The following is a 23,664-nucleotide window of genomic DNA, read 5'->3' as shown; positions in this document are numbered from 1 at the left end:
TAAATATATATCATAGTCAACATTTGAATAGATCAAAAATGTTTTTCAGAATTGCCATTAGACAGAATATGTGCTGTTCGGTAGTTTTAAAACAACTTTGATACAAGGATTTGAAACCCTTCAAATGTTGGTACAGTTGTACAGCAGTAACCTTTGTTCCTCAAACTTGTCACTTAACACTTAATGTCTGTCTTCAGAGGAAGCAAACCTATATTTTAACATGGCACCAGGGGTTAGGGATAACAACGAGCAAGATGATAATTATTATCCACATCCTAGCTATAACAATAATGACACAGAGGGTCAGTGTCTTTTAGGATCTGAATTCACTCTTGTTTTAAAGAGCACAGGCCTGTATAGCAAAAATATCTTTGCATGTATCATAAATAGAATTATATTTTCTAGGGCAATTAGCAATTTTATTTACAGATATTCTTCTTGATTTGCGGTTTAATTTTGTAGTCAAGCTTCAGCTCAATATTCTGCATTATTGCTTCCTACTGCTAAAATGCCATGAGTGTTAGTCAAAATAGGAACTGAAAAGATATTAACTTACTCCAACATTTATTCAAATTTGTATGTAAACATTTAGAAATGAAACACTACTTTTTCTCTAGAGCAAACAGTAGTGAGTTATGGCTTTAGTTATCACCTGGTGTCTGTGATGCTTTTTTGGGTGCGGGTTTTTATAATCTCTCATGCTGTGGTAACAATTCTACGACAGCTCTTACAAATGACCTGTTTTTGTTCAGTGTCTGTAACTTTAAAACCAACATATTCCCATATTACCAACATGCTGTTTTTCTTTGATATGAATTTGTCTGTTAATAATTCTGAAGCGGCAGGCGCCATCATCCCAATTGTTCGCACTTTACTGTTTATTTTTATTGTGGGCGTTCTGCATAGTATGTTTACGCAATTCTGATTGGGTAGAACAAAAGTAAGCTCACTCAATTGGCTAGTAAGACTGTCACACACAGACACCAGTCACGCATTTGCTCTAAGTGGGGGAAATTATATAATACATATACATTTCATATCGCAGCCTATTGCGATTTAGCTAATTGCAACGTTTCAAATCGCGCTTCAATTTCAATTAATCACACAGCCCTAATATTTACGCTACTCTGGTTATTATTAAAGTTATTCTCGGCATGAATGAGCTTATCACACAATAGTAACAGCCGAGCTGTGTTTAGTTTTAATATGTTAGACAAGAAAAAAAAAACTCTGATGGCAGAACTATATTTTCAGAAGCCCTAACCCCAGTCTACAGTCTGTATTTGAAGAAAGCATTCTAATAATATGCTGATATGAGAAATTAAGGCATAGTTCATACAGAATTGAGGATTTGCTTTTAGTATCTCTTTCAGGTCACCCAGGTTGTAGATAGTTTTTTTTCCCTTTAGAAAAACTTTTAAAAAACATATTAGCGTGAACAAAAGGTAAATTAGAGGCTGCTAGCATTTAGAGAATGCAATAATCGTATACAGACCAAACAAAATGAATTCCCTGGAATCCATGACAATAAATTGATGTCTTATGAAGTGAAATTTTAGATCTTTGCAAGATTTATGAATCAGACTATTAGTACTTTTCATCCACAGCCATTGCAATTAGTCTTAGCTTGTGTACAGCAGTTTTAAGCACCAGCTTCAAACTCACAAGTGATGTACTAGCCAACTTGTGTTTTCCTGGATTCCGGAGAGTTTGCGCCTCAGTATGCATCATTGTTTTCACAAAAGCATTCCAGACTATTTACAGAGGCTGTGAATTAAAGGTAGTAATTGTAGTGATCTGTCATTTTGCTTCGTAAAACCTCAACATATTCATTTAGTTTTGCCTGCTTATTTTTCCAGCAAATAGCTAGCGATAAATTAGCAAGGAACATGATTTTAGCTAAAATCTAGTATTTTATTAAAGGAAAAAACACCTGTATATTGAATCACCTACATTTAACAGCAGTTATGGATTTGATCTGATTACCAAACATTGAAAAACATCTTTTGTTTAAAATAATTGAAATGTTTTCACATAATATTTGTTTGCTAATGCTTTTTGTCAATTAAGTGCATTCTTGCATTCTTGCTAAATAAAAGGATTTTTAAAAATTTAAGAATGAAATTTTTTAGTAAGGCTGTTCTGACATGACACATTTTATACACATAAAAGGCATTTAAAACAGGATGTCATGTATTGGACTTTTATTTATTTTTTAACTTTCGTCTCAACAGAACACTTTAGATGCGTACCCATGTGGCTCTGATCACACTCCTAGTCCAATGGCTAGCCGGGTGCTGGTGGAAGCTGAGCCAATATTTGACAGCCCATCTGTCCGTCTCACTGCTGTGGCTGTGAGTGTCAGGGAGGAGCACACTATTGCCTTTTTAGGGGACTCACAAGGAAACCTACACAAGGTATTATTTTTTTTCTCTTTTTAAGTGCTAAGATCTTTTGACTATTTATTTCAGACAGGTCTTCCATTGATTTGCTGCTCTGGCATTTTAAAGCATGTTTAATTCTTCTTCAGTTTTGGTCAGAATGTGTTTTTTTCACCCCCAAGGTGTTTCTTGGCCCAAATGGTGAGGTGGAAGAATATGCAGAAATCTCCATCCAGCCCAATGTGCCAATAAGCAGAGAGCTGAGGCTTGACCATCAAGAAAAACATCTGTACATCTTGACAAGTAACATGGTAAGTATCACTTTATTGAAGTGGAATTGGCAGTGCTACCTATTGACAAAGTAGTTATTGTTGGAAAGGAATGATGGAAAGAAACTTGAGCTGAGCAAAAAAAAAAACCTTAAGGACAGAACACACCAAGCAGACGGTCAGCCATTGAGCTTCTTCTGTCTGGCCAGTTGTTTTGGTGTGTTTCACACATCCCCTCTCATTGGGTTAACTTCAGAGCTATAAAATTGGTGTGTCGATCCAGCATGTAAAGTCAGCTGAGGAGAGTGCTCTGATTGGTTATTCAACACCAAATTAGAGTGTGAATGAGAGTGAAGTGATATACACAATGAAGGCAGCTGTAATGTAAACTATATTATATGTTCGGAAGTTCTGGTTTCCTGTTGTGAATAAGAAAACAGATACTGCTCTCCATGGGTGCAAAAAGACCTCACCAAAATGTCCTCCCATGCAGGTGCAGAACACAGTTCTCATTTCAGTCAGTTTTTGTCTGTATGGTGTGTTCATGCACTGCTTTTTGGTCCTGACGGAACCATACGTGAGATATTGCGAGGCAGCAGTACAATATGGTTTTGTCTGCACTAGTTGTTTGGTGTCGGCTTGGTGTGTATCAGCCTTTAATTTAATATCAGGGTAGTCCACCGAAATGAAAAAGCATTTTCTCATCACTAACTCACTGTAAAGTTTCTAAGAGGATATTGTAAACCATCTTAGCAACCAAACAATTTTGGTTCCCATTGGGTAAGGAAATAATATAATGGACTGCAATAGGAACTGAAATATTGTTTGGAGAAATGTGGTATATTAAGAGTATTGAAATGTTATAACACCCTTGTATATGGGAAAAATAACTGACCCTTAAGCGATGCAATTTGGTCATAGTTTTTACAATACAGTCTAGCAAAATTGCATCAAATTATTAATAATATAATAGTATTAAGTATGTGTTTATTTTTCTATTCATATAAATTGCATATTCAAAATAAAGTTCTATGCACTAATGGGATTTTTTGGGGCTGATATGGATTTTAAAAAACTTAATGCTTTCTTGCCCTGAGCTTTGGACTTAAAATATAAAATAGAGCCCTACATGTATGTTTAAGCTAGACTTAAACACATTCTGAAAGTTTCTATCAACTTCAATATTGTGATGTATTTCAAATTGAAACGAAATATTAAATATAGGGTGAATATAAAAATTGAATATATAATTTTTATTTATTACATTTTTTTACACATCACCATTACTCGCTTGCAGCAAACTAATAAATGGAGAGGATCTGTAAAGAGCATGTATTGTGGATTTTTAGTAATGACCTTTTGCGGTGTGTAACAGCTGTAGGTGAATGAAAACATTCAGCCAAGTTTAAAATCTGAAAGTGCACAGTATATAAAGCTATTGAGTCACACTACATGTTTTTTTTTTTTAATGATAAATTAAAAAAATTACTAGACAAGATTGTACTGAAAGTACTGAGAGGAAACATGTTTTAAAAATGTATCCTCAGGGAAGATGTTTAAGTTTTTTATCATAAATTAAACAAAAAAAAAAAAAAAAAAAAAAAAAAAATATATATATATATATATATATATATATATATATATATATATATATATATATATATATATATATATATATATATTGTTTTTAATTTAGTTTTTTTAAATTATTAAGTTCTAATAATTATGATTATTATGATTATGATTATTATTATTATGATTATTATTATTATTATTATTATTATTATTATTATTATGTATATATTTATATATTTATATCTCATTTATATAAAATGGGATCACATGCAAAAAGAACAAAACAACAACAAAAACATGAAAACACAATGTGTGCATGTGTGCGTGTGCATGTAAATGTAACTAGATGGATAGTCTGAGTACAAACATATAGTGGAAAAAAAAAATTATATATATATATATATATATATATATATATATATATATATATATATATATATATATATATATATATATATATATATATATATATATATATGTATATATATATATATATATATATACACATAACATGTATAACCATCATTAAATGAAACATAATAATGTATAAAATATTTTTATGTTATTAACTAAATGGATTTTGCCATGAAATAAACATAAGTTGCTGATGTGCAACAAGCAAACAAACAAACAAATTCCAATCATCACAAATACTGCAGAAGACCTATTGGAACCCGCATGGCCCCATGATTCTCACAGAAATCAGTTAGGTATGGTGAAGGAAAAATTATGGTTTGGGGTTATATTCAGTATGGGATTCTCAAGAGATCAGCAGAGTGGATGACAACATCAACAGCCTGAGGTATAGAGACATTTGTGCTGCCTATTACATTAAAAACCATAGTAGAAGGCAAATTCTTCAGCAGAATGGCGCTCCTTCTTATACTTTAGCTTCCACATCAAAGTACCTCAAGCAAAGAAGGTCAAGATGCCCCAGGATTGGCCAGCCCATATACCAGCGATAGACATTATTGAGCATGTCTGGGGTAAGATGAAGGAGGAGGCATTGAATATGAATCCAAATAATCTTATTGAACGCTGGGAGTCCTGCGTGAACGGTTTCTTTGCCATTTTAGATGACTTTATCAGTACGTTTTTTTTGAGCAATTGAAATCATATCTAAAGAAATCACATGGATCATTGGGAAAATTAAAGAAAATAAGTTTATATTATAAGACAATAAAAGTGTTTTTGACCTTGCATGTATGTCAGAATATTGTTGGAGAACCCAAAATCAAAATATAACCCTTTATAATTTATAATAGGGACTTTTTTATTCTGCTTGAGCTATCGAAATGTGCAGAGTAAATGATGTTAATTTTGACTTCCTGGAAACGAAATGTTCATTAAAATATATTAACATTTTTTATTTGTATTCCTCTTTTTTATTAATTATAATTAGCGAATTATGTGTATTATTATTATTAATGATTGTTTTCTTACTGTGCTCTCGCAGCTAGAGAAGAGGCCTGTAGCAGAGTGTGAAAAGCAGTTGGATTGTCAGTCCTGTCTGATGGCTCATGATCCATATTGTGGCTGGTGTGTTCTTGAGGGGAAGTAAGTTCAAGTTTGAGAAGAACCACATATCCATAATGCTTTGTTTTGGGAAGTTGGTTTCTTGACCATTGTGTCTTTGTACACCAGGTGTGGCCTGCGTAGCGAGTGTAGTAATGGGAATCAGAAAGATCAGTGGCTGTGGAGCTTTGACATTGAACAACAATGCCTGAGTGTGACGTTTCTCAATCCATCCAACATCAGCCGAGAAGAGAGGAGAAATGTACGCTTTATGATTTAACACATTGTAACTGAGCACTCAAATAACCAAAAACATTTCACTCTGACAGATCGCTTTCATTGTTTTATTTTTACTTTCAGATCTCTTTAGCAATACCGGGTCTTCCCAGACTGGATCAAGGACACAATTATTCATGTGTCTTCCTGGGCAAGCCAAGTTTGGCTATTGTAACAGAGACCGGCGTCATCTGCTCCTCTCCACACATAAATACATTGCCATCTGTGCCACCTGGACAAGGTGAGGGAATTTCTTTATATATATATATATATCACATCTTTATATATATATTACATGTACATAAGTATTTACAGCACCTGCCATGAAGCTCTAAATTGAGCTCAAGTACATTCTATTTCCACTGATCATTCTTGAGATGTTTCAGCAGCTTAATTGGAGTTCACCTGTGGTGAATTGAGTTGATTGGACATGATTTGAAAAGGCATACAGCTGTCTATATAAGGTCCCAGGGTTGACAGTGCATGTCAAAGCACAAACCAAGCATGAAGACAAAGGAATTGTCTGTAGACCTCTGAGACAGGATTGTCTCAAGGCACAAGGCTGGGGAAGGTTACAGAAACATTTCTGCTGCTCTGGAAGTTACAGTGAACACAATGGCCTCCATCATCTGTAAGCAAAAGATGTTTGGAACCACCAGGACTCTTCATAGAGCTGGCCGGCCATCTAAGCTGAGTGATCGGAGCAGAAGGGCCTTAGTCAGGGAGGTGATCAATAACTCGATGGTCACTCTGCCTGAGCTCCAGCGTTCTTCTGTGGAGAGAGGAGAACCTTACAGAAAGGCAACCATTTGTGCAGCAATTTACCACTCATACAGCCTGTATCTTAGAGTTGCCAGACGGAAGCTACTCCCTGCCTGAAATTTGCCAAAAGGCATCTGAAGGACTCAGACCATAAGAAATTAAATACTCTGGTCTGATGAGACAAAAATTGTACTCTTCGGAGTGAATGCCAGGCGTTATGTTTGGAGAAAACCAGGCACCGTTCATCACCAGGCTAATACCATTCCTACAGTGAAGCATGGTGGTAGCAGCATCATGCTGTGGGGATGTTTTTCTGCAGCAACTGGAAAACTAGTCAGGATAGAGGGAAAGATGAATGCAGCAATGTACAGAGACATCCTGAATGAATGACTGCTTCAGAGTGCTCTTGACCTCAGACTGGGGCGACGGTTCATCTTCCAGCAGGACAATGACCCAAAGCACATCGCCAAAATATCAATGAAATGGCTTCACAACAACTCAGTGAATGTCCTTGAGTGGCCCAGCCAGAGCCAAGACCTAAATCCTATTGAACATCTCTAGAGAGATCTGAAAAGGGCTGTACACCATTGCTTCCCATCCAACCTGATAGAGCTTGAGAGGTACTGCGAGGAATGAGCAAAAATTCCCAAAGACAGGTGTGCCAAGCATGTTGCATCATTTTCAAAAAGACTTGAGGCTGTAATTGCTGCCAAAGGTGCATCAACAAAGTATTGAGCAAACACTGTGAATACTTCTGTACATGTGATTTGTCAGTTTTTTTTTACTTTTGATAAATTTGCAACAATTTGAAAAAAAACTTTTATCTCTTGTGTGTAGAATTTTGAGTAAATAATTGAATTGAATCCATTTTGGAATAAGGCTGTAACATAAAAAATGTGGAAAAAGTAAAGCGATAAGAATACAATCCGGATGCACTCTATTCAAGCAATCTTCCTCCGAGATCACTAGGTTGGATTCTCTCTCCCATTTTAGTCTGATGTCATTTGTCGAGTATGCCTTGATGGATTGGATGGCAGAATACAATTTTGAAAGAAGTCTCCTATTGTATTTGTTTTTATAGATGTCAATAACTAAGTCAATTAAGTTGGGGAATGGTTCTCCAAACACCTAATCTCACTATTATGGTCCTGGTTTGCAGGTACCTAAGGAAATCACATTTGTCCAGACCGTACATATCCAAGATTTTCTGAAAACGATAAAATTCCCAATTTAATCTAATTTAAAGAGATTACACTTTGTAAACTAGTTTCTAAGGGGAACTTTGGACCACTGTTTTAAGCAATTTAAATACTGTTTATGTCAAATCTTGCTACCCAATGGTGATTGTAGTGGAATATCAATTTCTGAAGTGCCCAGCTCTTTCCATTTTGCTTTGTATTTAGGGTTACAACAGCATGCAAAGGGTTGTAACTGCACTGCTTTGTCCTTTTCTCTTTAGACAGAGTCAATGTTTTAGATTTAATTTTAGGACTCCTGCCACTTCATAAAAATATTTAATGGAATTTCAAATGGTAGGGATTTTTACTATTTTTTGGTACTTTTATTTATAGGGTCATGATTTCTATCAAATAATTGGGTCATATTTTTAGTTAGGTGAGGGAATTTCTAGCTAAATAGTAAGATCTCTTATGTGTACAGTACATCAGAGGGTGACACACGAACGGATTTTCCCTCCTGTCTCGTATCATTCCCACAGAAAAAAAAGTCCCGCTCCACTCCCAGACTAAAGTTTAAAAAATAATCCTGCTCCTGGTAAAATAACTCCCACTCCTGTTTAAAATGACTCCCACTCCCATCCCACTCCTGTTTAAAATGACTCCCGCTTTTGTACCGCTCCTGTATATATTTTTTCTACTTTTAGTCTTTAGGTAATACATAGAATTTCATTTTATCTGCTCCCCTGTTTTAGACCAGCTGCTGAGTCCTTATTTCTAACCTGCATTTACTCATTTATTAAAAAGTTTTTTCAAATTAACATGTTAACAATTTTCATCCAAAATGCTCTTGCATAATGAGAGAGAGAGAGATGCAGCATGCACAATTTAAACATATTGATTAAAGATTAACACGTTTTGAAAAAAAAAATCAAACAAGCAGAAACAAATTCTTAAAAGACTTAACACCTGACCCAACAAAAACATGTTTGACTGATTCTTTTCCGAATTTGCCTTGCAAGTCTGCTTTTTAGACCACTTGTCTTTGAATCTCTGGTGTTCTTGACTAAGATGAAGCATGTTTCACAAGCAACATACGGGGCCCTATCATACACCCGGCGCAATGTGGCGCAAGGCGCGGCGCAATACTTGTTTGCTAGTTTCAGCTTGGCCCAAGAGTGGTTTTGAGGCGTTGCGCCTTGCTGTTTAAATAGCAAATGCATTAGCGCTCATATGTGCGCCCATAGGCGTTCTGGTCTAAAAAGGAAGGAAGGTTATTATTATTAGCAGTATTATTTATTATATCCATATTTATATTTGTTTTATTAAAAACAAGCTTAGATTTGCCCACCTGTCATGTTTAAGACCATATGGGGCACAAGATGTGTTTTAGGATATAACTCAGGTTTTTGAACACACATCGTTATTGTTGTTCATTTATTCGTTTGCTGGAAATCAGAACTGAATTTAGAAATAGTTTTGCAACGAATACTTGCGCTTAACAAACAAAATTGTTTATTTGTAGACTAATTGATGTCTGTGCGTAAAGGTTTCCCTATCCAAGAGCGAAAGTGATCCATTATCTTTCATTCTCAGGCAGTAGATGCTTTGTTTAACAGTTTTCTGTTAAAAAAACTGTTAACTGTTAACCGTTTGCTAGTGAAATGCTCAGTTTTTCCACTTAGACTTACTTTACGTCCTGTAAATAGCGAATGCGCTTAAATGGCGCGACGCAGCTGACTCTTAAAGGGAATGGGAGGTGACACTCTAATTGGTATATTTTCAAAACACACCTATAACTCATTAAGAAAATAAACTCAACCCTTTTAGACCATGCGCCAAGGCGCAAAGCGGATTTTCCCGTCCGTAAATTAGCAAAAATGCGTTCTGACACGCCCTGAAAGCGTTTGCGCCCTGCGTTTTGCGCTCTGCGCATGGACCGTCAAAATAGAGCCCACGGTGTGCTATTATCGTTATACTTAACTCTCATGAACTTCATTGATATAAGCTCCCTCCAGCACTGATGGCTTCTGGGTCGTGTAGTTCTTTTTTAATTGTGTTACATTGTAACCATATTAAAAGGAAACTACATTTTTTGTCATCTTCCTATTGGTTGATTTCCGCTCACATCTGCTCCTGTTAACTATTTTATCCTGTACCATCCCAATCCTGTTATTTAAAGCAAAGAAGACTCTGTGACTTGTGGGATTCCTGAAAAAAATGTCATCGTCTAGTGTACATACAACATTTTGATGCAGGAGGCCTGGGTAGTAACACATAATGTAAACATTTGAGAAAACCAAAAACAAACATGTTTTGGTGTTTTATAAGCCCTTAAGTGTTAGCTCAACCCAATTTTCTTTGGTCCAGAACAACATAAGTAAATGACAACATGAGTAAATTCATAATTTTATAATTTATAAATGAATTTTATAATTATAAATAAGTCATAAAGAGTTAACTAACATTTCAGAAACCTTCAGAAATCTGTGGTGTGCATGGTATCAATAACTATTCTGAGAAGAACTTTTAGGTAGATTGAAGAAGTTTTAAAATGCTTATGTTTTAAGCATTTTTAAAATCAAAAATATATATTTAGTTTTTTTTAATTACTTAAGTGATTTTAAATCCCTCATGATGATTTCAAACTGTGCATTCCACAACATTTTTTCAACAAAAGCCTCTTTTGTGTTCTGCAAAAGTCATACAGGTATCAAACAACATGAGGGTGGAACTATAATGGTATATTTATCATCCTGTTTTTCAAACCACCACCACAAGACAACCCTGTTTCTGCTAGATGAAAATTCATCAAGTTCTGACGTGTGATCTGTTATGTATTTACATATTCAATGTGACCAAGCAAAAGCAGTCGTGTCTAAAAACAGTATAGCAGTCATGACCCTCATGTCTTTCTCTCTTCCTCTTAATCAGATTCTTTTACAGTCATGCTGTCTGTACAATTCCGTGATGTTGTCGTGACGTCTCAAGAATTCACCTTTTATGATTGCACTTCAGTCAAACAGCTTGCAGGAAGCTTGCCGTAAGTGTCAAACACACATGTTATGGGCACAAGCAAACAGAATTGGACACTTATCATGGGGTTTGTCCATCACTATAAAATTTTGCTACGTTTCCATCTGTGCATTAAAAGCATATCTGCATATATTTTGAAAAAGTGTGTATTTACACAGAGTAGGATAAACTGAAAAGAACATGTGCATTAACTACAATAGAAACACATTTAGCTCATAAATTTTTGCATAATTTTGTTTTAAAAGATTATGTAATAACGAAAATGGACGTGATGGGGCAGCATTATCAAACTAGCAGTTTAAGTAAAAGAAGCAATTTGAGCACAGTAAAACCCAATAAATAAAGAGAACTCAAACCAACTGAGTACAGTAAAACTCAATAAGTTAAGGCAACTCAAACCATTTGAGGAAACCGAGTGCTACAAACCATTTGAGTTAAACTAATCTAAATGAGTACTTTGAACTTACTTATTTAAGTTGATGTAATGAGGTTTTTAATTAACTCATTACCTTCAACACTAAGTTCAAACCTCTTTTCAAATTAGTAGAATTAACTTTCAGTAAATTTTGAGTTAACTGCACTCATTTCATTTGATAAAGTTGACTGTTGGGTTTTACAGTGTATTATTACCTCCAGAGGTGTCTTGAGCAGAGGTGTCTGCGCTCCCAAAGAGTATCTCATACCATCTGGGGTGCAAGTAATTTATTTAGGAAAAAAGGCCCCCAGTGGCTTCTAACGCAGCATTTGGTGTCAGTTTATCAGGAAGTGACAATACTGTTCCCTTTTACACACTGGATTGAAACAATGCAACAATTCGCAAATGTTTTATGTGTTATTTCAGTTTTGCACACAAATCTCTTTGGATGGAAACATAGCTATTGACTGATACGTAGTTGTCAAGTTTCAAAATGTAACAAACAAGTTTTTACTTTGTCTCACTATGTATTTTTGAATACTTACACTAAGTCATTATTTTTTATTGGATTTTGCTTTGTTTTATGCAGCTGCCATGGTTGTGTGCAAAGTCACTGGGGATGCAATTGGTGTGTGAAACAACATATGTGTACCCACAAGACTGTGTGCGATGAGGGATTAATAATCTACAATGAACATGTAAGTCATAAAATAAACAACAGTTCTTTCTCCCTATGCTAAACTCCAAATAACTGGTAAACAATGCTAATAATGCATTAAGATTTGTTGTAGCTTCTTGCACTTGAAAACTCTTTTTAAGCGTGTCCCTAATGTTCTCCTTTATATCCCATTCCTAATAACTGAAACACAAGATTTTTATAAGCAGATCACTTGTATCTGTTGTTTCTCTTTTATTAGATATTAATATAATTTATTTTTTAAAATATACATTAGTTGTGTATGATTTGCCCATTTAATTAGGATTCTTTAAATAGTATTTTGATGTATTACTTAATTTAGAATCATTTACATCAGTATTGCAATGCAAATTTTATTGCACAGCTCGATGGCCTTTTTAAAATAGAAATTGTAGGTTTTTGGGAATTCAATTTTTTTAATTAGGGGTAATGTTTAGTTATTCAAAATATGAGCTGTGATTTGGTTCATAGTACTGTTAAAAGAATAAAAAAACTAAAAAACAAATGCAATCATCATCAGGTGCAATCAACCTTGCACAAGTCTAAAAAATTCAAAGCTACAGGTTTCATGAATTAGAATCATAACTACATTGCATTCCCAGTGTATTGACTTTATTCTGTAAATGAGGAAATGCACTCAATATCTGATTTACTTTAAAACTTCTGATTTAGTTGTCTATTAAATAAATAATTAGGGATAATAAACGGCAGAAGACGTTCAAACTACTTTGAAGTGTTGAGCCAAAATGATTTGAATGGCTGTGCCTGCTGAAGAACAACATTTAGGGCCCTGTCATACAACAGGCGTAATACATGCTTGGCACGATTTGCTGCTACTTTCAGCCCAGCACGACCATAATTTTCACGTTGTTTAAATAGCAAATCCATTTGCATCACTTTGTGGACTCATGATCATTGGTGTTTTAATCTAAAAAGGAGGTGTGTGAAGGCGCTTTGTTGGCACCTTATTTTGTTGGCACCTTATTTATTTTGATGAATTAAAATAGATCACACCATTGACCAACTAAAAGCTGGTCTAAAGTCCAGCATAGAGTGCATTAGTATGTTCCTTTGCAGGTCCAAATGCTTATACATTGCTTAATACACACACGATGTACAGCAATACACAAATATCTTTACATATAAAAAAAAATTAAAGTGTTAAAATGATACAATAATTGCTGGCACCAATGGCCTAGTGGTTAGTGCATTGACACGTAGCACCAAGGTGCTCATGGTGATCCAAGTTTGATTCAAAGCTTGATGTCCTTTGCCGAACATCTTTTCTCTCCACACTTTCCTGTCTGTAAAATATCCACTGTCCTACCCCAATAAGTTGAAAACCCCTAAAAAATAATTATAAAAATAAATAAATAAATAAATAAAAATGTAAAAAAATAAATTATTTTCTACACAAATATAAAAACTACTACCTCCATGCCTCATCTCAGGTGGCTTTTTTCAGTTATTTCATGACAATTTGCATTTGTAAAATTAGTATGATTATTAGGAGTATGATTTATTATATGCATATTTATATTTGTTTTAATAAAAACAAGTTTAGATTTGTCACCTGTTGGGTTTTTAGAGACGTATGCACCACCATATGGGGCATAAGAATAGGCTTGGATATAATATGTTTGGGTGAAAATATTTTTTTTGTCATTGTTCATTTATTGGTTTGCTGGAAATTAGAATTGAATTTAGAAATGGTTTTGAAACAAATCTTTGCTCTTAACAAATGGAATTAAAATATGTAGATTAATTGATCTCTTTAGTGAAGTGCGTTCAGCACAATTTTCTTACTCCACTAAAGTAAAGGAGTAAAGTAGAGTAAAAGTAAAGAGAAAGTAAGGATTCCAAATGGAGGAGGCTTGTTCTTTGTCCTTGTGCAGATGGCCTGTTTAACCTTTTCTCGCTAGTGAAGCAATCAGCTTTTCCAATTACAAAGTCTGCCATGTAAATAGCAAATGTGCCATGGCGCAACGCAACTGACTCTTAAAGGGAAGGGGAAATGAGACTCTCATTGGTTTAATGCATGTTATGCTCAAAATACACTCATAACTGATTAAAAGAATAAGCACACCCCTGTTAAAATGCGTTTTTCTGTTTTTAAAATGGCAAAAGTGGATTCGGACATGCCTCTAATACTTTTGCACCATGCGCTTTAGGCTTTGTGCCAAAATAGAGCCCTTAGAATTCTATCTACCTTTGTGCCAAGATGATTTGTAATGGGTCCTATTATAATCACTTACTTATTTTACTGTTGTGCCTCTCTTGGTTTTCTCTGCTTGTCTTGCTCTCAGTGGAAATCTCTCCCTACGTTACCTCCTGCAACCAAAGCTTCCAGAGCCGCATTCATGACCTTTCCAGTCACAACACACAAAAGCCCTGAAACCATGGCACATACTAAACCTCCAACCACTGCCGCAGTAATAACTGAATCTCTAACTTCTACACCATCATTAACCTCTCCTGGCCCTGTGAAACAAACGCCGTCCACTAAGATTTCTTCTTCTTTCAAGCCGTCTGCTGTGCCCACAAGTGCCTCTCTCGCAGCCACACTTCAGCCAGCTTCCACACCCTCTCTGCTTGAGGAGATCCTCTCAGAAAAGGAGCTTCTTGTTACTGATATTGAATCAGTGGCATTGAGCGAGACTGAAACGGATGTGGTGACTCTTACTGGTTTAGACGCGGTAGTAAAAACGGAGTTGCCTTCAGTCGTGGAAGCTGCTGAAGAGCAAAGAGTCTCACTGCCATCATCATCATCATCAGCCGTAATCGAAATGTCCACAGAAACTCCACCACTGATAGAGCCAGTTACACGTGATACTTTTCTCACCAGCACCCCTAGGATTTTTGCAGAAAGATTGAATGTAACCAATGAAACACAAACTGCAGTTTTACCTCCAAGTCCAGAAGCAGACGGATCTGAAACGGACACCAATGACTTTTTGCCGATATCTGAAAGGGTTTCGCCTGCAATGCCTTCAGAGAATCGGATCAGCACTGACCATGAAGCAGCTCAGTTGGCTCCACAGGAAACCGAGGAGGTGGAACTGCTGGAAAATGACAATTCAACCTTTTCTGCCGCCACAGTATTATCAGGGGATGGAGAATCAGACAGTTATCCATCAGTTTATCTCCACAGCTCAGACATAGATGCTGATTACCAGTACGACTCGGCAGATTTACTGGTGAGTCCAAACATCTAGAATTCAAGCACAGTACAATTTGAAAGAAAGATAGAAGTGTCTTTTAGGCTGCATTTACACTGCAGATCTTGACGGTCAATTCCTGTTTTGTGACTGTATCCGTTTTTTTTTTTTTTTTTTTGACCTGCTTAAATCATTTTTTGAACGTTACTTGTATCTGATTGTCTACATTTACACAGCACACGGCAAAGGTGCAATGACCAGAAAAAAAAAAAGAGCTGGCGCTGACTAACAGCTGATAATTAAAGAGTGCTCTTTTCTCTATTCCTGTATATAATCTTTTCGCAGCTTTTGACAAGTTGTTTTACTATAGTTTATGACAGAAAGGTTCTCATTTGTCCATCTTCTGATACATAGGCTTTTTAAACCTTTAGGCATCTAATGTTATGTCCATGGCGTGATTTATGCACGTGATGTATGCACTAGTTTTATATTAGTTTATATTGGTTACTTGGCGAACATTGTGCTCTCTCGCTCTCATTCTCAACATTCTTAAACACCAGTGCTATATGACAATATAAAAGCTGTTTAAGTCCTCGTGTATGAGATTTAAGGTTTGGGACTCTGCTGAAGTCTGTTCTGAAAAGAAAGCATCAGACTTAACGTCATTCGTTGCGGTTTTTAATGAACCGCAAATCGCATTGACAGGTGAAAATCCGATCCACCTGCTTATACTGCAGACACGACGGCATGGATCTGATTCATATTGGATAAATTTCCACTTATGAACAAGGCCTGAATCTGATTTGAGTAAATCGGAATCCATGTGACTTGTTCCTGCTTACACATGGGTCATATTCGATCTGTGCCACATGGGAGAACAAAATCGGAATTGAGTCACTTGAACAGTGCAGTGTAAATGTGGCCTTAGTTACTTCAGTTTTCAAAGGATTTGTTTGAAATAGAAAAAACTGTAATACTCATATATTTGAAAATACTTTGTGCAATAATATGATGATAAATATTGTCAGGAAGGAACATCAGGAAGAATAAAGGGTAACACTTTATAATAACTACACACTATGAATAATTTATTTAGCATTAGCATATAGTATATTCATTATTTGTTGAGCATTAACTACATTAATAAATGTTATTAAGCAGTTCATAACTTCAGCTACAAATGTTTTATTTTTGACTTGTTAGCACATTTATAATAGGTGTACTTTCATAATTTGTGACTGATTTTTCATTACTAAATTGAGTAAATTTAGTAATGAAACAAAGCATTTATTCAACATGTAAATTGAGTATATGTTGAATAAATGCTTTGTTAACACAACTTCATGCAGTTTTGTGACCTAATCTAAAGTGAGGATTATTTATGCTTTATTAATCCGTTATAAATGACAATTAAAAGCAAAAAGAAAATACATCTTTGCAATCCTATATAGAAAATAGAATTACTGTAAAGTTTAGTTAAGATTGCAATGATTTATTTTTCATTTGTTGCAGTTTCATTTGTGTATCTTCAAACAAATAGAAATGAATAAAGTTGTTTATTTTCTTTGTTCCTGTTTAGAATTTAACTGAGCCTTTCATTGTCATTTATACACTGCAAAAAATGCTTTTCTTACTTAAATTTGTTGTCTTGTTTCTAGTCTAAATATCTAAAATTTCTTATATCAAGAAGCATTTTTTAGACAAGCAAGCCATATTGCCTTGTTTTGAGAAATATTATGCCAATATTAAGTCAGTTTTTTCTTAAAACAAGCAAAATAATCTGCCAATGGGGTAAGCAAAATAGTCTTGTTTTTTCTTTTGACGTAAGATTATTTTGCTAACCCCACTGGCAGATTATTTTGCTTGTTTTAAGGAAAAACTGACTTAATATTGGCATAATATTTCTCAAAACAAGCAATATGTTTTGCTTGTTTAGAAAGTTCTTCTTGATTTAGGAACTTTTAGATATTTGGACTAGAACCAAGACAAAAAATCTAAGTAAGAAAAGCATTTTTTGCAGCGTAAGGGATTATGAATAATCCTCAATTTTGATTAGGTCACAAAACTGAACGAAGTTGAGTTTAAGCATTTATTAACAAACAAATTAACTATTTGCATATGCCTGAATAATAAGATATAGTTGAAGTCAGAATTATTAGCCCCCCTGAATTATTAGCCCCATGTTTATTTCCCCCCCAATTTCTGTTTAACGGAGAGAAGATTTTTTTCAACACATGTCTAAACATAACTGTTTTAATAACTCATTTCTAATAACTGATTTATTTTATCTTTACCTTTATGACAGTAAATAATATTTTACTAGATATTTTTAAGACACTTCTATATAGCCTAAAGTGACATTTAAAGGCTTAACTAGGTTAATTAGGTTAACTCATTGTATAATGATGGTTTGTTCTGTAGACAATCAGGGGAAAAATAAATTAAAGGGGCTTATAATTTTTACCCTAAAATGGTTTAGAAAAAATTAAATACTTCTTTTATTCTAGCCGAAATAAAACAAATTAGACTTTCTCCTGAAGAAAAAATATTATCAGACATACTGTGAAAATTCCCTTGCTCTGTTAAACATCATTTGGAAAATATATAAAAAAAAAAAAGAAATTCTAAGGTGGGCTAATAATTCTGACTTCAACTGTATATGGTAATTTGAATATTTTTTAAATCATTAACAAAGTATAAAAAACACAATTACTAAACACATGTACTTATAAGTCGAGACTAGAGGATTTGTAGCTGCATTTATAAACTGCTTACTAATGTTTATTAATTTGAAGTTTATGCTTGATAAATAATAAATTCACTGTTTGATAATGCTTAACACATGATTCATAGTGTGTATAGTTATTATAAAGTTTTACCGAATAAAGTAGTTTTAACATTTTGTTAAAAGACCTCATCTGTTAATATGAATGCATTAGCTGTTTATTATGAACTTACAATATTTTAAAGCAGTTATGAATCTTTGTTAATGCTAGTAAGCATATACAGTTGTCCATTGTTTGTTTTAAATTACATTAAAATGTTTTACACATAGTAAATCTGAAGATGACTGTTGAGTGGTAGCTTTAAAATGAACAATGTAGATAGCAAAGTGTCAGAGAATTGTCAGAGCTTGATTTATGATAAAAATGATTAAAACTGCTGCAGTATTTAGTATTACATAACCACTAAATTAACTCTGGTTTACTCCCATAGCCTAAGGACATGTACTGTAGGTTAGGTGAATTGAAGGTTCTACATTTTCCTGACACGTTTAAGAAAGACTTGAACATACAAAAACACTTGTGTATGATTTACGCCATGAATATAACAAAATAAAAAATAAAGAAATAAAAAACAAAACCGCAAATAAGAACAAAAACACTTTATAGCATTTTAAGCGTTTAAATTTAAACCTCTTTTATTAAATTCTAAAAAAATATTCTTTTAAAACTTTACTCTCCACGTCTGACCTGCTGATCTTTTCTGTTTTTGTCATGTTATTTAACAAGAAGTTGAAAGTTTGAATTAAATGTTACACGGTAAAGTACATAAAATTAAGATGTCATATGTATATAACCCCTGTATGTTTTTAAAGCGTGATCAAATTAATTTTATCATGCATGCTTGTAAAATTGTCCTTTTTAAAAATAAATCAGGCTGATGAGGGCGCATTTGTCAATTGGGGAGCATCTGCCTGTCCGTGTGTGGAGAAGATTCAAGGATCCTCTCTGCTCCCTGTCCAAACTCAGAGAAAAATCTCTCTGCTGGCTCGCAACTTGCAGCTCTATCAGGTAACAACAAAAAAACACCCACTTCTCTCTGATATAAAAAAAATATCTAGATTTAATAAAAAAAAACTGTTTCTTCCTAGGACCAGGAGCTGGCATATGAGTGTGTATTGGTGATCGAGGGCCAAACTGTGGTGGTTGATGCAGATGTTGCACAGAATGAGGCGAACCCTTTGCTGTTTGACATCACTTGTCTTGCTCATCAGGTACCACAAAACAAAATGGACTCCAGTGGCTACCTGTAATGTTCACTTGCCCTAATATAATAGTACATAATGCACAAGCACTGACATGTGCCACTGCAGATCTCATCTCCCGATATTTGACTGGAATTTCCTGTCACTTCGCTGTAACGCCAAAACAATCATTTTAGACACAACAACTCCTGAATAATTTTAAATGCTTGTGTGTTCTGTGTGAAAAGACTGCAGTTTGCTGATTGTGTGAGTGTTGACTAAAATCATTCTACCCATGTCTTCTACAGTATGCATATGCAGAGCCTGTTAGGGAGTATAATGCCATGGTGTATGTGAAGAGAAAAGACACTTTTCATATCGACAGCTCTGATCTTTATGGTAAGTATGAGTGTTTTGATGCTTAAAATGGCCAAGTTTACGCTAAATAAACATATAAATGTAGATATCCTTTTATTTATATATATATATATATATATATATATATATATATATATATATATATATATATATATATATATATATATGCATACAGTTGTGGGCAAAATTATTAGTTATAATTCAAATATTTCTCAAGTGCTATTTAACAGATTAATGATATTTTCACAGTATTTCCTATAAAAAATTTTCTTCTGGAGAAAATCTTAATTGTTTTATTTCAGCTTGAATAAAAGCAGTTTCAGTAAATAAAAATATTTTTAATAAGTTACTGTTATTATCACCCTTGAGCAATATATATACATTATGTATATATATATTGTCTACAGAACAAACCACTGTATGCACTGTATGCACTGCCACTTCATGCTAAATACTAGCATCTTGAAAAACATCTAGAAAAATATTATGTACTGTCATCATGGCAAAGATTTAAAAAATCAGTTATTAGAAGTTAGTTATTAAAATGATTATGTTTGGAAATGTTGAAACACATTACACAGAAATTGTGGAAAATAAATAAAATAATTCAAACAAGAAGGCTAATAATACTGACTTCAACTGTATATACTATACTTTTACATTTATGTAGTCATTCATTACACTATTGTCACCTGTGGAACTGCTTAACAGCTGAAATTGCATTTGTTTAATAAACAAGGATGAATGAAATGAATTAGATGAATGCAATTGTTCGATAGTTACATTCAGCACTGCTGTTCTTCTGTTCATTATGGTGAAGCTGCTTTGAAGTGGTCAACATTATATAAAACATTAAATAAATGTGACTTATTCTGTGCAAATGAAACCGTTTAAGCTAGAAAATTTTGGACTGAGTGATAAACGAAACTAAAAAGAAAACGATTAAATGGAAATATGCGGTTTTCTTACATTTAACTTCAGTATAGTATTAGGTATGGAAAAGATAAATGAAAACTGTAATGGAAAATCATTCATTAATGATTCAACATAATGATTCAACAATATAATTAAAATCATATCATTGGCAAGGCCAGAAATTCTATTGAGCGGTCCCTAGTAAAACTAAGTGGACTGTGCTCAAAAAATTAATTTAGCAAATATTGATTACTAGCATTATCGAGGTTTTGGCTGAGAGAGAAAAGGTCTAAAATAGGAGCAATAATTCTATCATATCTATCAACACTGTTTTTGGCAGGATTCTCTTTTACTATTCTATCCTGCTGTCATTCTGTTTAGGTATTTTCCTGTATTTTCAATCTTTCTATAAAAAGTGGAAGTAGCATCAAAATATCTCAAATGTGATATAATTCCAAGAGCTGTTCATCAGAATATTGCTTTCACTTTATTTTGGCTTGAAACCACTGTGAAACTAATATACAAATGGTTGCATTCACTTCATTTCCATTAAAGCTATGAGAAGCACTCTGTATAAAGACACTTTTCGTTAGCTGGTATTCCGTATTTTTACATCCCAATGTTGACAGCTATGAATTTTATGCTTAATTGAGAGAAAAGTATTTCTTTCTTCTTGAAAAAGTACATGTATACTAAGTACATGTAAACGGTATACGTGTACTTTTTTCAACAAGAAATAAACACATGACTATCTTATGTATGCTGCAAAACTCTATTTTTAAAAAAAAATTTACATACATTTTTACACATTTATTTTTACAATACATACTTGTTGAAAGAATGTTTACTAAGTACATGTAAATAGTATAAACATGCACTCTACAGTTTAAAGGAGTCATGAAATTGAAATGTGGTATTTAAAGATGTGAAATGACCCTACAGTAAAAACATTTGGCAAATGTCAGAACTCAAAGCTAACTGTGTGTATTGTAACCAAGTTGTAAATCCTTTGTGTTTCCACTATTGCAGTGACGTTATATAACTGTTCAGTTGGACACTCGGACTGTAGCCGCTGTCACACTGCCGATCAGAAGTACCGCTGTGTGTGGTGTGGGAGCACTTGTGTTTACAAAGGATCCTGTTCTCAACACATTCAGATGACCTGTCCTGCTCCGCTCATTCATTCGGTTTGTTAAACAGCCTCAAATTTCACAAAATGCAGTATTCTTTAGTATACAGCAGTCAACATTCACAGTGGATTTAAACCTTTTATCAAAGTAAAACCAGGGTCTCTGCAGGGTCCTAAAGCCTTAAAAAACTAAATTTTAGGACTTTTAAAAGGGTCAAATTTACTGAAATATTGTGTTGTAGGTCTTTAATCATTTTAAACAGGTCTTAATTTTCCCGTATCTATGTAAACCCAATTAAGCTGACATTCATCCAATTACCAGCAATCCAACTCAAAAGAACTTTTAACAAAACCTTTACTTATTAACTTCTTTAACTAATGTGCTTCAATTATCTTCTGTAAAAAACTTTTTGTTTGAAAGTTCTCCATGTATTTATAACCACCTAGTGGGGATGCTGACCTGGACAGATTGTTGTGCGTACATTTAGTTTATTATAGTTCTTAAAATAGGGCTATTTTTTTTAAGATACATGATATTTAAAAAAAAATGCATGTACACATTATTTAAAATATGTCGCTATAAAATAAAAATAAAAGTTTAAATAACTTGATATTTTGTTCTTGAAATTTCATTCATAATGATTTTAAAACGAAACCTCCCTCTTTCGATTCAAGTCTTTCGAATAAAAAAAAAAAGGCTTTGTGATGGGTGTGGAGCACTGACAGCAGGGGGAGTAGAGGGCATGGCTGGCAGAGCAGAGGAAAAAGAGGGGAGCGAACAACTGTTATCAGTTGGTTCACAAAATAAGACAAACTGTGAGGAGACCCATGATTTTATAGTTTACAAAGTTAAAATGCAAAGAAATAAACAGTAAGTAATTTAATGCCCTGCTACATTTGTTATTGGTAATTTCATATAAACATAACCACAATGTGTTTTATCATTAGAAAGATAACTATGTTTATGATAACACTCTCATGTCTTTTCATAAGATAAGAAAACTTATGAATAGTAAGTTGAAGAATTACTATGAATAATATTAAGAAACTGGCGTGTCATCAATACACTAGAAGATTCGCGATACGTCACCAATTTTAATCCTGCCCCAAAAATTATTTTAAACCCGGAAGATGAAATTAGCTGACAAAAGTTTTCCCCACAATTAAAGCTGACAGGTGCTATAGTTGTCTTAACTGATGCTTAACACACAAATCTGTTAAATTTTTTTTAAAAAGTACTCCAGGGTGTCCTGAACCTTTAAATTTGCCTTGATGAAACCTGCAGAAACCTTGCAAATTCTGAACAACATCCATTCTTGTTTTAGGACAAAAAAACTGCTTTTGATCCACTTCAAATTTTGATCACTATATGACTCTTAATGAAGTACGAGTAATACAATAATTTGGCTCTAGTTTGTTATAACTGACCACATGTGAGTATTGACCAAAACATACAGCTGATATCTTAAGTATAAGCAAGAAAAAATGTGATCATGGTTTTGATTGAAAGGAGTGCATGATCAGATTAAACATAAAAGCAATAGAAGTCACATTGTATACGTGTTAAAACAAAAATCTCTATTTTAAAAATGCTGGTTTTCTGTGTCTAGGTGGAGCCTTTGTCAGGACTGGTGGAAGGAGGAATTACTTTGACTGTTTCTGGCTCTAACTTGGGCCAGAAAGCTCAGGATATCCTTCAGTCTGTGACCGTTGCAGATGTGCCCTGCACTGTTATACCACATCTGTATGAAATATCTACCAGGTAAAAACCCACATTACACACTGTGTTACTTATCAGTGTTCACAACCGCTTTTGTTGCTTCATATTTGTGTTACTTTTTTCAGGATACATAGAAATTGACAATTCGAACAAACAGCAATTATTGAAAATAAAACTACACGTCTTTACTATTACTTTTGATCATTTTAATGTGGAGTATTTTTTTCTTTTTTAAAATGATTATGCATCACGTGTTCCACAAAAAAAAACATAAAACAGATAAAATAACATTTAAT

General features: G+C 34.0%; 1 protein-coding gene across 9 annotated transcripts in view; it reads left to right on the top strand.

Moving 5' to 3' along the window:
- Positions 1 to 23,664, top strand: part of plxnb1b (plexin b1b) — a 109,911-nt gene that overhangs the window by 42,537 nt on the left and 43,710 nt on the right. For all 9 annotated transcript variants that reach the window (XR_015493413.1, XR_015493411.1, XR_015493414.1 and 6 more), the window contains exons 4-16: positions 2,235 to 2,417; positions 2,564 to 2,692; positions 5,682 to 5,782; positions 5,870 to 6,002; positions 6,101 to 6,257; positions 10,888 to 10,996; positions 11,994 to 12,102; positions 14,408 to 15,298; positions 18,919 to 19,053; positions 19,134 to 19,256; positions 19,535 to 19,625; positions 21,549 to 21,706; positions 23,259 to 23,410. Coding sequence is in view for 3 of the 9 variants with exons in the window: in XM_087256942.1 (XP_087113068.1) it covers positions 2,235 to 2,417; positions 2,564 to 2,692; positions 5,682 to 5,782; positions 5,870 to 6,002; positions 6,101 to 6,257; positions 10,888 to 10,996; positions 11,994 to 12,102; positions 14,408 to 15,298; positions 18,919 to 19,053; positions 19,134 to 19,256; positions 19,535 to 19,625; positions 21,549 to 21,706; positions 23,259 to 23,410 (2,471 nt within the window). In the remaining 6 variants the exon portion in view is untranslated. The remainder of the gene's footprint in view (positions 1 to 2,234; positions 2,418 to 2,563; positions 2,693 to 5,681; positions 5,783 to 5,869; positions 6,003 to 6,100; positions 6,258 to 10,887; positions 10,997 to 11,993; positions 12,103 to 14,407; positions 15,299 to 18,918; positions 19,054 to 19,133; positions 19,257 to 19,534; positions 19,626 to 21,548; positions 21,707 to 23,258; positions 23,411 to 23,664) is intronic.

The sequence above is a fragment of the Danio rerio genome, chromosome 6, assembly GCF_052040795.2.
Source record: "Danio rerio strain M-AB ecotype USA chromosome 6, GRCz13ab, whole genome shotgun sequence".
NCBI lineage: Eukaryota > Metazoa > Chordata > Actinopteri > Cypriniformes > Danionidae > Danio > Danio rerio.
The sequence above is the reverse complement of the archived record's forward strand: the minus strand, read 5'-3'. Positions and strand labels throughout refer to the sequence as shown.